At 37.0% G+C, this 15,571-nt stretch overlaps 1 protein-coding gene across 1 annotated transcript; it reads left to right on the top strand.

The window, feature by feature from the left end:
• Positions 1-455: 455 nt before the first annotated feature.
• LOC147235226 (Na(+)/H(+) exchange regulatory cofactor NHE-RF4-like) lies at positions 456-14,622 on the top strand. The gene is made up of 11 exons (XM_086141426.1): positions 456-521; positions 3,181-3,208; positions 4,360-4,421; positions 4,496-4,707; positions 5,693-5,764; positions 8,043-8,175; positions 10,651-10,787; positions 10,858-11,065; positions 12,690-12,886; positions 14,257-14,373; positions 14,496-14,622. Exons 1-11 carry the CDS (start codon positions 506-508, stop codon positions 14,520-14,522), a joined length of 1,209 nt encoding a protein of 402 aa, XP_085997552.1. The 5' UTR covers positions 456-505; the 3' UTR covers positions 14,523-14,622.
• Positions 14,623-15,571: the final 949 nt, after the last annotated feature.

The following is a 15,571-nucleotide window of genomic DNA, read 5'->3' on the forward strand; positions in this document are numbered from 1 at the left end:
CGTTTCTGCTTCAGCTTACAGGCAGCCATCTAGTGGTAGAATATCTCCATCGCACTCAAATTTTCAAGTGAGATCCAGTTAGATATTATGCAAATTATTTTTATTCTTGTGCTATAATCATAATGGAGGAAATCAATGATTGATTTTCTTTGTTACGAATCGACTTAAATGACCTGCAAAACACACGTCACCTGTCCCTTCCTGTTCTCTGCCACGGTAAAAAAAAAAAAAAAATCGAAGATAAATATTAAAAGAGTGTTTTTTTTCTCAAATAATGTTCTGAAATTCCCTCCCCAGCCTGGAAGTGTGTTTGTAAATCTGTGCTCAGGGTTGGGTGGGTGTTAACACCTCTGTTATAATCTTAAACCTAGGTGGGTAAATGTTTAACCTGGACGTCAGCGTCACACCTGCTGGTGGACTCTCTTTCTGACATCCGTGTCAGCCAGTAGACACACACACACACACACACACACACACACACACACACACATAAAGTCAGGACACCATGAGGGCCTCAGCAGGTAGGACTCTTCTTGTTTCTCGATATGTGGGTTATTCAAATATAATTATGTGTTTATATTCTCAAGCACTCCCGGCTGTGGAAGTAAGTGGACACGCGTGTTTTATCTGTGTGATGCCATTATTTTGTTTTCTGGAGAGGAGGGGAAATTACATTTTGGGTTTTATTTTAATCGGCGGTTTTATTTATGATAACCATATGAGTTGACAAAAACATAAGAATAATATGTTTCATTACTTGAAAAAGAAAAAAAGGAAACTCTTAATCTGTCTTTTCATTCTGTTACAAATCTGTAGACTTGAGTTTTTCAAAAAAAAAAAAAAAGAAAAATCTTAATCTGTCTTTTCATTTTATTACAAATCCGTAGACTGAGTTTTTCAGTTTTTCAGGACAGTACTTTTTATTTCTCCTATATATTTGTCAATATGAAATTTCATCGTCAGCGATCACTGAGTACCTTGTTATCTTGAGCAGGTGAGGAAGACCTTTGGAAGAGATGAATATCCGAGAATAACAGCTGGATTTCACGTGCACGTTATTGATAATGTGACCAGGCCTTTATAAGCAGAATTTACTCTCTACACAAACTACTTTTATCCATTCTTAGGTTATTTCTTTCTCATTTTGGGGGGATTTATTCCGAAATCTGGGTAAATATTTCTTGCTAAAGGTGTGTCCTGCTTGGCTCTGGTTCTCAGGTAACATTGGGGGTCACCTCTTATTAATATTAAGGAAGTTTGCTGTTTATAAAAAAACTTTTTCTAACTTTACTTTTCTAAAACATAAACGTGTCTCAATTTCATGATCGCTTCTGAAAATTATAATAAACATTATTAGTATTATTTTCAACATCATTATTTTGCTTGTCTGACAAAACCTAGGTTTTTCTTTCAGGTGACATATGCTCAATTTTCACTTTTTAGTAATTTATGGAGCTATTTTTTGGTATCATATTGAAGATAAACAAGATAAAGAACAAACTTAAAGGTTGACAAATACATTTTTTAAAAAGTCAAAAACAACTGCACACTCTGTATTGATTTTCTTTGCTTTATTGATGAATATGTTCTATTAAATTCCCAATTGATTAAGAATAAGAATAAGAACAACTTTATTAATCTCGAAAGAAATTGTTGTGCCAGAGTTACAGAAAATGTAACAGTAATAAATAATAAAAAGAAAAGGTAGAATTAGAAATAAAATAAACTATAAACTATAAAGTGTCTCAGTGAAACTATAAAGTGTCTTAGTAAACAAGTGATAAAACGATAAGTGTCTTAGTAACAAGTGAGGTAAGGAGTGCACAATAGTATGAAACTGATTAGACGAGGACTCTAGTTAAAAACAACAAATCACATCTTTGGAGAGATAAACTTTAGTAATTCTGCAAAAAAAAAAAGCAGGAGCTGATTTCAAAATGAGAAATAAATCACCTGTAAATTAGCAGCAAAGAGCCAAAATTTGCTCAAAATCAATTTATCTAATCAATCTATTTTGTAAATAAATTCTGGGTTTGATATTTCTTTATTTATCATAACATACTAAGACATATTTTCCAAAGATTCTTACATAATAATGGGACTTTTTCAGAATAATTTTGAACTCCTCATTCCAGAGTTAAATTTTAGTTTTGTTTCAAAAAATATTGCCGTGTATAAGCACAACACACTAGACATTTATATTTACATGTTTTGTACATTTTTTTAAATTAAATGCAAAGGCTGTTTTTGCAGTTTTTGCACAAAACACATATGTTAATCCATAGCCCGCTTCTAATTGCACTAAATATTTATTTTATTTATCAAATATATACATATATATATATATATATATATATATATATATATATATATATGCATGCATTAGTGGTACCGTTTTATTTATTTTAATATTGTATTTACTGAATAAAGAACAGCAGGCTGTGTTCCTGGGCAAAGTTGCCAAACATGATAGATAACTTACTATCAGCAAATTCATAACGTTATTCTAGAGTCACTGGTGGGAAATCTAATTAAACTGTATGTTGAAGATAATTTGCAATTGTTTTTTGTATAAAAAAAAACAAAAACCTATCTGAACAATTAACAACTACCTTTGAATTCTCTGAATTTCCTCTTAGATTTGAAAACACACTCTCTGATTGAGGTCATGAAAGTGACTGGCCTTCCTTCAACCTCACCCACACACACACACACACACACACACACACACACACACACACATTTTAAATGAAGTAAACAACTAAAAAACTGGAACCTTCACTGAGTACCTGTGCAGCGTGTTGTCAAAGTATCTACCTTTTGACTATCCATGTATTTCTAAGTAAAAAGTATGTAATTGCACGAATTGAGTGAAGTGAAACTGATGCAATGTCTGCACGTGTGTGTGTGTGTGTGAATTAAAAGTCAAAATGAAAAAGTGCTCTCTGGCATGTCACCCTGCACTGATGGTTGAAAAGTGGCTGAACCACCTTTTCATTTTATTTGTTCACCTTCTTATTTATTCTCCGTTTGCTTTGGAAAAAGAATGAGGCCCCTGAGCAAAACTCAGCTGCAGTAGACACAGAGAGTATAAGTGTATAAGTAGACGCAGGTTTCCTGCGTCCGCTCAGGTTTGAATATGACAAATGCAGCTCTGACATGTGACTTTGACTCCCACAGGCTGCCAGGACATGATGGCGATCCCAAGGTGAGTAAACGCTCTCGGCCGCCACGACCTTCTCTTCGCTCCCGAGTCTCCTTATCATGATGTCTTCGACTTTATCTCACTTTAAAAGAAACTAAATAACTCTTCGCGTTTTATTGAACGCCGCATATCATGTGTTGATGTTGTGAATTATAATTCATGCGGATATTTTTTTTGTAATCTCCCTTTAGTTGACTTGAAGCCCTTTTTACAAACTTCACTATAGCGACATCTGCTGATGTTATAGATGTTTAAATATTACATGATTGTAGTTTTGTGCCAGTTTCATAAACATAGATGATGTTTGGGAAAGTACTGCATTATTATGTTCATGAAATACAGCATTCGCCTCATAAAGCAAATGTATGTCACTGTATTGAAGACCGTAAATAATTTATCACACGGAATTCCAATTAGCTGGCGATGCTTGTCAAAAACGAAGCGTCAGTGTCAGTTTTGCACAAAGTGTGACACGAAAATGTTATGAGCGCCGATTTTGTTTTATTTTTGTCCACGAGGAAGAACACTGACTAACATCTGGTTGTTTAGCCGAGCCGTCGTCTCAAACTCAAACTTCCTAATTCTTTGCAGGCCTTGAATTAGCAACATTTCCTTTTTTCTGCACAGCAAAGTCACTATAAAAAGCTCCAGCGGCCTAAAGTATACTTATTTTTTATCTTATCTTATCTTATCTTATCTTATCTTATCTTATCTTATCTTATCTTATCTTATCTTATCTTATCTTATCTTATCTTATCTTATCTTATCTTGTCTTGTCTTGTATTATCTTATCTTAGCTGAATCTTGGTCAGAAGGTAGTTGCCTGTTGATGTGGTTCATCCGTAAAGGAGCATTTATCCCTTTAAGTTTTGATAGTGATGTTGCAAACGTAAATAAATTGACATTTGAGATAATATATGACGATATGTGTCACAAATCAGCATATGACGTATCGGCGACCCATTTCGAAACAGTGTAGCGCCAGAAAAGGGAGCGATCTTGGGTTTATTAAAAAGATACATATTTTAAAGTTCGGCTCCTATCACGTTTCGTAATATATCAACTACTTGAATTTCTGCTTTTAAGTGCGAGCAATTTTTCTTTTTTAACTGCATCGATTTATAACATGATTAACTGTATTTTCCCTCTGATAGTTTTACGTTCAATCCAAAGGAGGGGATTGATAATCCAGCTCTGGTCATCGCCGATGACCCGGGTAAGGTCCGCCGTCCGTCCGCCGTACGTTTGCCGTCCGTCCGGCGCGTTACGACGGCGCGTTAATGGTTCCAGACCCGGAGCCCGACCCCAAACCCAGGCTGTGCCGGCTGAGAAGGCAGGAGGGGCAGCGGTTCGGGTTCTACCTGCGGAGGGATCGGGAGGGAGGAGGCCTGGAGGTGGCGGAGGTGGAGCCGTGGAGCCCGGCAGAGGTCAGCGGCCTCCGGCGGGGAGACCGACTTCTGGAGGTCAACGACCAATATGTGGACAACATGGACTCCCTCAGGGTGCGTTCATCAGTTGCCTGTGTGTCATTATCGCTAAAAAAAACATTTTTTTTTTTTTACTTTTGAATTCAATAACTGTTGTCTCTCATTTATAAATTTAACTTTTTTTATTAATTTTCTTTTTTTTAATCTTTTAATTGTTAACTTTTTTCATTTTTAATTTATAACTTTTGGATTCAATAACTGTTTTCTCTCATTTATAAATTTAACTTTTTTTAGTCATTTTTTTAATTCTTTTAATTTTTAACTTTCTTAATTTATAACTTTTTAATTCAATAACTGTTTTCTCTCATTTATAAATTTAACTTTTTAATTATTTTTTTTTAATTCTTTTAATTTTTTACTTTTTTCACTTTTAATTTATAACTTTTTAACTTTCATGTTTTATTCTGAATGAATTTATTTAATAATATGTTGAAAAAATGTTTAAAAGCATTATCAAATATTGGTTTTGATTTTTTTTGAATATGATCTATTTTTTATTTAACTTTTAAAATTTTTTAATTCTTTTAATTTTAAACTTTTTTAATTTATAACTTTTTAACTTTCACGTTTTATTCTGAATGAATTGATTTAATAAAATGTTGAAAAAAATGTTTTTAAAGCATCATGAAATATTGGTTTTGATTTTTTTTATTATAATATATTTTATTATAGTATATAATATCATATTATATACTTCCTATTTTTACTATTTTTCTCTTTTTTGCAAAGCCTCCATTCTCCAACCCTGAATTCTTCCCAAATTTACCACAAACTAAAAATGAGGCGATAAAAGTTGAATCCGACTGCTAAAAATCAGAGTTATTAACATTCATGTGTTATGATTTATCGATATCAAATTTATGTTATTTATTATTCATCCAAGATTAAAAAAACATATATACTTGTTTGATTTATATCCCATACATAACGATACGTTGCCTTAGGGCATCACGTCCCTGTGGATATCGATTTAAAGGTGATGCCTCCCGTCTTTGACCAGGTTGTGAGGAAGATCCAGGCCTGCGGCTCACATTTATTTCTCCTGGTGATGGAGAAGCATCAGTACGTCGAGGTACCGATAACACACTCGCGTTTTCACCCTTCTTCACTCTTTCGCTGATAGTTGCACCACGAGTGTCCTCCTGACTTTACATTTATCCTCTACCGCTCTAAATCTATCAGCTAATTCCAATCCGAAGCCGACCAATTTTATCATAACATCCATGTTGTTGTTGCAGGATGAGTGGCAAAGACAAGTCACAAATAGTTATAAAGCACGTGTCAAACTCAAGGCCTGCGGGCCAAATTTGGTCTGATTGTCTTAAAATAAATAAATGCAATCTACATTTGCATTTTGACACCAAACACGGAGCAAAGTATACCAAAGTTAGCCCTCCAGAAAAACAATAGATTGTCAAAGAATTAAAAGCCAAACTACTATGGCAGCAGAATGTGGTCAAGAATCATTGACTGATGGAGTAACGTGGGACAAAAAAATAATATAAATATAAATAAAATAAAATAATAAAATGATAAAATAAATGAAATAAAAATAAAATGATTTATGATGTAACAGAGAAGCTATTAAATATAATTTTTTTTTTATATCAATGCAAACGCATGTGTAACATTTTGGATTTAAATGAGCAGTAAATTCAGAGTTATTAAACATTAAGGGGTAGAATTATTCTACTGTTTAAATGTGGCCTTTTGAGGGCTCATGGGGATGAAAATAAGTTTGACACCCCTGTTATGAAGAGTTTATTTTAAGCATTTGTAAATGAAGTATTCTCCTCCAGTTGTTTTTTTTTTTTTTTTGCTTTTTACCATCATTTGGCTGCAGAAAGTCATACTGATGCTAATTGTGATGGAGGCGCCTTGCATGATAGATATTTTGGAATGCAATGCCCTTCAATACAGAGGACGTTATATTCACTATGAAAGATATTTACTGCAGCTCCTAAAGCTATATATTTGATTTAAAAAAAAACAGGTATTATCCAGGATAGAGACTATTTTTTCCACTTGTTTGACTGGGGAATAAGTTGCAACAATTCCGTGCAAGAATAACAATGAAGCAATTTTATGGTTGTTCGGCCAGTGACCTCGGAGATAATTTTGGTTTCCTTTCGTCATTTAGACTCAAAACCGTTAGGAATCCAGGGACGGCGGCGAACCGTGCAAATCCCATCAGTGTTTTTAGAGTCCTAGTTTGGCGTCGGGGTACGACGTTCGACTCATCTGGCGAAAAAAGAAAGACGGCTTTTCCCTGTCCTGGCGTGACCTGGTTGTTTGCCGGAGTCGTCGGCTCTCCGGATGATTGAGGATATCCAATCTGAACCAAGCTCGCATCAAAGAGTTACGATAAAGACCGCCGATTGTATTGCCTCAAATTGCACGAAATAGGAGGAAATGACTCTGACTGCACGGCGGGTTGATTAATAATTGAAACGGGGACTCTGGATGACCTCCCTACGGACGTAAACAAAGCAGCTTTTGTTTTCGTTCCGCTTTCGCCGGTTTCACAGTGTAATGTTTTATCACAAGGGGGGAAAAAATGCAACACAGGTTGCGAGTTGTGCTGAGATAATCTAAAGTTGGGGATACAAAATGTAAAAAATTCCTCTTTCCACACCCATCTGCCCCATTATGACATCTGATATTATGATATTAATTATATCCTACACCAGGATATAAGGGCAAACCACGGCCCGCGGGCCACATCCGGCCCTTTGGACTCTTTAATCCGGCCCGCCAAAGATCGGTACAGAATTCATGCTTGATACTTGATTGGATCAATGAATTTGGGAGCTCAAGCAGGAGATCATTTCATTTTTGGAGCTACTTGAGAACACTTCAGAATTTTCCAGAGCTGAATGACAAAGATTGGCTTTGTGATTTAGCCTTAACTGTGGACATACTGACACACACGAATGAACTGGACGTGAAGCTACAAGGGAAAAAACGGTTTGTGCATGAAATGCAAGCAAACGTCAGAGCATTCAAAACCAAGCTAGTTTTATTTTCAAAGCAAATGTCAGACGAGTCTGATATGTACTGTTAACAAATGCATTTTTAAATTTTCTTTATATGTATCGTATCTTGCGGTGACTTGGCCCGTCTGTCAAATTTTAAAAGTCAGTGCGGCCCCTGAGCCAAAAAGTTTGCCCACCCCTGTCCTACACGATAAGATGGACGTCAACGTCCTAAACATCATAGCTTTTTAGACGATAATGTGAGAAGTTGCGGGTTGATATGAACCAAAAAGCTGCAACAGTCTGATAACACATTAATGAATATGTGTTGATTTAGTCATCTGATGTGTGTGTGTGTGTGTGCATCTCTTGCAGGCGGTGTGTGCAGGTGTGGACCTGCAGGAATTGTCCGCCGCCACCAGGGGCGCCGGCGACTCCAGACCCCGACTGTGTCACATCAGCAGACAGCAGGAATGCAACCTGGGCGTCACCGTCCTCTCATTGAAAGGTGAGTCGCTGGTTTACGGCAGGACAAACACTCATTTACAGCCGCTTTAATTATTAGACCGCAGGGATCAAAGGTCAAAGGTCGTGGCTGGTGCTGCTGCAGTTCATTATTGGATCTAGTCCTCAGACTATTACCTCAAATGTTAAAAATGGACTTCAAAATATTGCGGAATAAACTCTATATCGTGATGACGAGTTGAGTGAAAAAGAAAATAAACACATCAACACGTGACAGTTACCTGCTTGCAAGCTTACGTGCACGTCCTTTACTTTTATGTGCAAATGAAGGAAGAAAATACCTACTGTTCTGTTGGCATGATAGTCATTATTAAGTCTGTAAAGGGAAAGATAAATAAAAAGCACATGGTAAATTTAGCTGATTAATTCCAGAAAGTAGCCAGTTGAGGAAATTTAATCGCAATTGAATTTGCACAGAGGTGCAAAAGATTACAACAACACACAGCTTGATTGGTATGATGGAAAAGGCAGATGAAACTATGCTAGTTAAAGAAGACATTTAAATATCAGAAACTTTAAAAATTTAAATATCAGAAACTTTTTAAAAATACTTGTTTTTGGACTTAACATGGGAAGAAGTTTTGGTAAAACAGGAACGCTAATATTAGCTTGTGGACAGCAGGCAGTGTCCACACTTGATCGCAGAATTAGAAAATAGAGAGATTTAGATAAAGTTTTGAAGTTTTGTTCATCTTATAAATTCATCCAACAAGCAAACTTAATTTTGTTTTTTTTTTTGCAAATATTGAAAGGCGGTTAATTCTGATTCCGTAATTGCGAAGCATATAATTAATTTGATTGGTTATTTTAATTGATTCCCACCCTTGTGAATACCCTTTCCGACAGGCCATAAAAACTGTTCAATTTGTAAATTCAAGTATCCACCGCATTTTGATGTAATACATGAAAATTACAAGACATGCTTTTTTTCCCAAACAAAAATAGGTGAACATAAATAAAATAAGATTTTATTCATATAGCACCAAATCTCACCAAGTTTTCTCGGGACACTTTGGATGTAGATCAAGTCTGGACTCTTTAAGATGACAAAAAACAAAAAACAATATTTTCTCCATGATCAAGCACTTGTTCACAGTGGCGGAAAAAATACGAGAAACAGAACTTATATCACTTTGGCAGCGAGGCGACACGTGAATGTTTGATTTGTCTCAATCAATATTATCTTTGCAGTTTTAGTCTGAGGTGAAAAGACAAAGAATCGCATTCATCAAGACCCATTAAATGTCATTAAATGTTATCAAACACAATTCAGAAACTATAGTGTCATTCAATATGACGTGTAATGATTATATAGTTTATAAGAATAAGAATAAGAATAAGAATAAGAATAAGAATAAGAATAAGAATAAGAATAAGAATAAGAATAAGAAAAACTTTATTTATCCCAAAGGAAATTGTTGTGCTAGAGTTGCAAGAAAATATAAAAAAGTACTGTAATATAGTGTAATGAATATAGTGATTATAGTGTAAAATATTACAACTTCTGCAAGTTTATGTTCTCACTAAATGCAAAAGTTACATATCAAGACAAGTTTTACAACTCTCGATTCCCCTAAAAGCCTAGGATACGGCTTTTGCCATCAATAACATCAGGATTAAATTAAAATAAAATGTAGTCTATTCCCTATGAGTGGGATCTTCAGTGTTTTCCAAACTGGAACCCCCTCGAATATACAATCATATTTTATATTAAACCCACTGCCATGGGTTACGGCGTCTTGTTATTGTGCATTTACTACTAAGCTATTAAAATAATACACAGGTTTACATATTAATGTTTTTATTTTAAACTTGTGCAAGCTGCATTGAGTCGGGAGGCCATGACACTGCCATGTATCATTTACTTCTAATTTATCAAATTCACTATGTTGGATTGTTATTTATGTGTATCTGAAAAAATTGAAATTTGTAAGAAAAAAACTTGAAATACATAAATCATTATATAAGAACACATACACATATATAAATATAAAAAATATAAAATATAAAAAATATAAATATATAAAAATTCCCCACTTTCTGCAGTTCCTGCAGTTTCTGTCCTGAATCTCCACAGGTTGAGTACCTGCTGACCTCTTCATATCATTGTTTATATTTTGTAAAAATCTGTTTATTCCACACGCATCCCAATAAACTAGAACAAAAGCAGCACGAGTGGAAAATGTTTAAATGTTCAGAAATGTTGTTTAGTATATCTTTACAAAGAATGTTGGGATTTCTCATCTACAACCCACAACATCCGAACCGCCAACACAAAATAACCACATTCGGGGAGTGACCTTTGACCCTTAACTGCACCGCATCATCCGACTCTACGCTGAAACAGTCAGAAAGACTTTGGAAAAATGTCCGTGCGTTGCGTTGTTCCATCGCAAAAAAGCGCACGTGACAATCCTTTCGTGCGTGTTTGACCGTCGGGGCGTGGATGCGTCCGCAGGTCAGAGCGGCGAATACATCTTGACCACGACCGCCGACGGTCCCGCTGAAAAAGCTGGCGTCCGAAGCGGGGACCGACTGATCTGGATGGACGGCGCGGCGGCCTCCACGCTAACCCTCGCCTACCTGAACAGAACCGTACGAACACCTCCGGCATTCGATCGGGAGCGTGTGGCGCGCACGGCGTGTGACCGTCGTGTCGTTGCAGTTCAAGAAGAGCGGCAAAGCCGTGACCGTGCTGGTGGCTGACGGCGAGAGTCAGGCCAGTTCCGTCAGGAGGAAGATGCCCATCCTGCCGGTGACGGCGGAGTGTCACAGCCTGCCGCACGCCGCCAGGACCATGCATCTGGTCAAAGGGCCCGACGGCTTCGGCTTCCTGCTCAGGCAGGAGAAACTGCAAGTCACGAGACGGATAGGTGAGGAGGAAGTCCGATGTGAAATGAAAAAATAATAACCATTTACTGTTGTGTCAAATTTCGCTCTAATCAGACCTTCACATACCGGGTCTAAAAATACCTTGCAATATATATATAGATATATTTTTTTTTTGTTTTAAGGTAGAAAGTATCTGACATTAAACAATAAAGTCCGATGTGAAATTAAAATAAACAAAAAAAACGAGATATTATTGTGTCAAATTTCACTCTAATCAGACTTTCACATGCCAGGTCTAAAAATACCTTGCAATATTTTTTTTTTGTTTGTTTTAAAAAGGTTGAAAGTATCTGTCATTAAACAAAAAGTCCGATGTGAAATTAAAAAAAAAAAAAAAAACATTTATTATTGTGTCAAATTTCGCTCTAATCAGACTTTCACATCACGGGTCTAAAAATAACTTGCAGTAATTTTTTTTTTTTTTTAAGTAGAAAGTATCTGCCATTAAACAATAAAGTCCGAAGTAAAATTAAAAAATAATAACGATTTATTGTTGTGTCAAATTTCGCTCTCATCAGACTTTCACACACCGGGTCTAAAAATACCTTGCAATAACTTTTTTTTTTTTTTTTTTAAAAAGTAGAAAGTATCTATCGTTAAACAATAAAGTCTGATCCGAAATTAAAAAAATAACCATTTATTATTGTGTCAAATTTCACTCTAATCAGACTTTCACATGCCGGGTCTAAAAATACTTTGCAATCATCCTTTTCTTTTTTTTTTTTTTTTAAAGTAGAAAGTATCTGCCATTAAACAATAAAATCAAAAATCACAGAATAATTATCTCATAAAGATGAATCCATTTAAAAAAAAGATGCTAATGTTGAAATAAATGCTCGTGGAAAGAGATGGAAATAGGTGCAAAATAAGCTCCTTGTATATAATGCAACACAACAGCGATCAACCCATCTATTCTATCCACCCACAAAATATTGTGGGTGGATAGAAAGAAATACAGAGGAAAGAGATAAAAATAAAGAAATTCTTTTGGGAAATTGTTTTTCAACCAAACAACAATTCACACAGAGTGAGTAAGAAAATACCTCAAGATGAGTGCATTGTTTTTTTACACCATTTTCTAAAAGAAGATGCTTAAAAGAGTGGGGATTTACTAATCTGTATAATAATTCATTTTAAAAAATGAAGATCAATTAGCATTCATCCATTATCTTAATAACCTATATAGGTGTAAGTTATTGCATGTAAATCTGTATATCTAAAACTCTTTGAAAAATCACTTCAAAACCAGGATTAAATGATCACAAGAAGAATGATCTTAAAAATAAGCAGTTAAATCCATATAATTCAGCATCTGAGCTTCAGATCCACTCCAAAGTTGTCGGAAACACGTTTAGCAGCAGCACAAACATCTCAGTCCAAATATTAACTCTGCGCCATTTATCTCATTTAAGCGACATTAAACCATAATTATTCCGTATTTAGATTATTATTATAATTATCCCATAATTATTCCATAACTAAATAGCCATAATTATTTAATTATGCAGTTATAAATAAATAAAAATGTGGAATTTTTGATCATTTTCTCCTGATCCAACAGTCTCCATGTTGTCAATTGTGTTTTCTTTGATTTCGGTGTGTCAGCGCACGTGCTGCGGGAGGTGGACGAGGGAAGTCCTGCAGAGGCCGCGGGGATGGAGGATGGAGATCTGCTGCTGGCGGTGAACGGCGAACCCGTGGAGACGCTGGAGCACGAGGACATCGTGAGATTGATCCGGCGGAGCGGCGACGAAGTTCGCCTCACCGCCATCTCCATGGAAGGGAGGGAATTCTTCAGACAGGTGGGATCCTCCGACCGCTCCTCTTATCAAACATTACATTATATTACATTACATTTGGCAGGCGCTTTTATCCAAAGCGACTTACAATAGAGGACATTGGGACTGCACTTGCAAATACACGATGCACAGGAAATATACAGAATAACAGTAAGCTGGGGTTAGTGAGTTTTTTTTTTTTTTTTTGGGACAGAGACACACAAACATACACACACACACACACTGCATAGCCTAACTTGCTGCCAACCTGATCTGGGGCATCAGCGCAGGAAAAAGTCCTGAAAGATAGACGTTTTTACCTGTTTCTTGAAGGTTGAGAGGGATGATGCTAGTTTTGTTGCTTCTGGGAGTTTGTTCCACCACTGAGGTAGTAGAACTGAGAACAGTTTTGCCTGAGATCGCTTAGAGCGAGCAAAAGGTACTGCTAGTCGGTTTGTATTAGAGCAGTGGTTCTTAACCTGGGTTCGATCGAACCCCAGGGGTTCGGCGGAGGTCGAGACACACATTGGTGATGACATCACCGGCCGCAGGTGATCACGCTACATAGCTCGGCCTATCTGTGCTGCGGGGATTTTGGCGCGATCAGTTGTAGTGTCGTGATGGTACGTCATGTGATTTCTTTCTTAATATTTTAATCCCTTCATACTGATTATGTCGGGCAAAAAAAGAAAGCGGTCGGAAGAATACGTACAATACGGATTCACATGTATGACGGAACGCGATCGGAATCGATGTCCTGACTGCGTGATTTGCAAAGACAAGATCAGCAATTCTAGTCCGGCACCGGCAAAACTAAGGGAAGGCTTCCTTCAGCTGCATGGAGACGGGAACTACAAGAACATAGCGCTTGCTGGATTCAAGGTGAAGGGAGCCAGATTCCATGAAAAGGCTCCTCCGCCTGTTCTTTGTACCCGTCGACGAAACGATCCTCCATCCAATAAAGAAGGGTTCGGTGAATGCGCATGTAAAACAGGTGGGGTTCAGTACCTCCAACAAGGTCAAGAGCCACTTTATTAGAGTGAATACCAGCCGTGCTGCAGCATTCTGGACCATCTGCAGCGGTTTTACTGCACAAGCAGGTCGTCCAGCTGGGAGGGAATCGCAGTCGTCCAGGCGGGAGATGAACATGGCCTGAACCAACAGCCGTGCCGACCGTCGGGTCAGGCGGGGTCTGATTTTCCGAATGTTGTACAGCGCAAATCTGCAGGTCCGGGCAGTTGAAGTAATACGGTTGGAGAACGACAGCTGATCGGCGATCGTGACGCCGAGGTTTTTTGCAACTTTGTTAGGGGCCACTGTGGTGGGGCCCAACTTGAGGCTGATGTTGTGACCCGACTCCCGTCTCCGCTCATCCTCTTCTGCCGCTCCCGCAGTTAGATGTTTCGCCGCTCCTCTTTCACGAAGATCCGACGCTCCGGGATCGGACGCCGTCCCCCGGCGCCGAGAGGAGAAGCGAAGGCGGGTCACGCGCACGAGGTTTTCCCGAACAGGTGCTCCTTTTTTTTTTCCTGTCTCTGACTTCCAGTGACGCTGGAACGCGTACGTTCACACGTTTTTGTGAAAGTGTGTGTGAGGATGAGCTCACACACTCGCTCTTTGTGTCCGTCTGCAGCGAAGAGACGGCGACATCTTTTTGTGACGAACTCCACAAAAAAAAAACGTTGGAGGATTTGAGGAGCTCGGGGTTGAAGAGAAGAGTCCACCTCCCAAGCGTGTGTGTGTGTGTGTGTGTGTGTGTTCCTTACAGCCGACTAATAAGATCGACCTTCCCCCTAAGAGCTTCCGATCTCTGTCTTTGTCTTAAAGTTAACTTAAAAGTTATTTTGATAAATGTGAAATGTAAGTTAAAAATGTAATTAATGAATGTTATGTATACGGGACTGTCTCAGAAAATTAGAATATTGTGATAAAGTTCTTTATCTTCTGTAATGCAATAAAAAAAAAAATCTTTTTCATGATATTCTAATATTTTGAGATAGGATTTTTGAGTTTTCTTAAGATGTAAGCCATAATCAGCAATATTAAAATAATAAAAGGCTTGCAATATTTCAGTTGATTTGTAATGAAACAAGAATGTATGACATTTTTGTTTTTGTAATTGCATTACAGAAGATAAAGAACTTTATCACAATATTCTTATTTTCTGAGACAGTCCTGTGAGTAGGTATTCGCATACGTCCACATGCAATTATTTTTTGTTTCTGTATAAAAAGTCAAATCAACTTAAATCACTAAATGTATGTCTGATTTACTACCGATTCAAGGTTTGGTGAATCTACAAATCCACGCTTTGCGGAATTTGATTTTGCCGATATTTCTGAAAAAATAATGTATTGTGTTGGAAAAAAAAAAAAAAAAAAAAATCAAATTTTAACAGTTGTCTTACCATGTTTTGCCAAATTTATTATCTTTCCTATGACTTTTGAATTGAACAGTCAAACTCAGTCTGGGGGGGGGATATTATGTATAAATATGTATTTTTTTCAAAATGTAAATTCAGGTCAGATTGCTGATAATGCATGAATTTTGTGTACTTTTGAGTATCACTAAATATCTACAATCACTTCAGATGAAGTCACAAATCAAAAAAGATTTGTCGCATGAACTTGACGATCAAGAGTATTTCTAAACCGACCGGGTTATCGATTTATTTATTAAAATGTTCACCGTTGTCTGAATAAAATGTCA

Source organism: Fistularia commersonii, chromosome 3 (assembly GCF_037954325.1).
Source record: "Fistularia commersonii isolate RoL2024-O1a breed Wild chromosome 3, RoL_Fcom_v1.0, whole genome shotgun sequence".
Classification (NCBI taxonomy): Eukaryota; Metazoa; Chordata; class Actinopteri; order Syngnathiformes; family Fistulariidae; genus Fistularia; species Fistularia commersonii.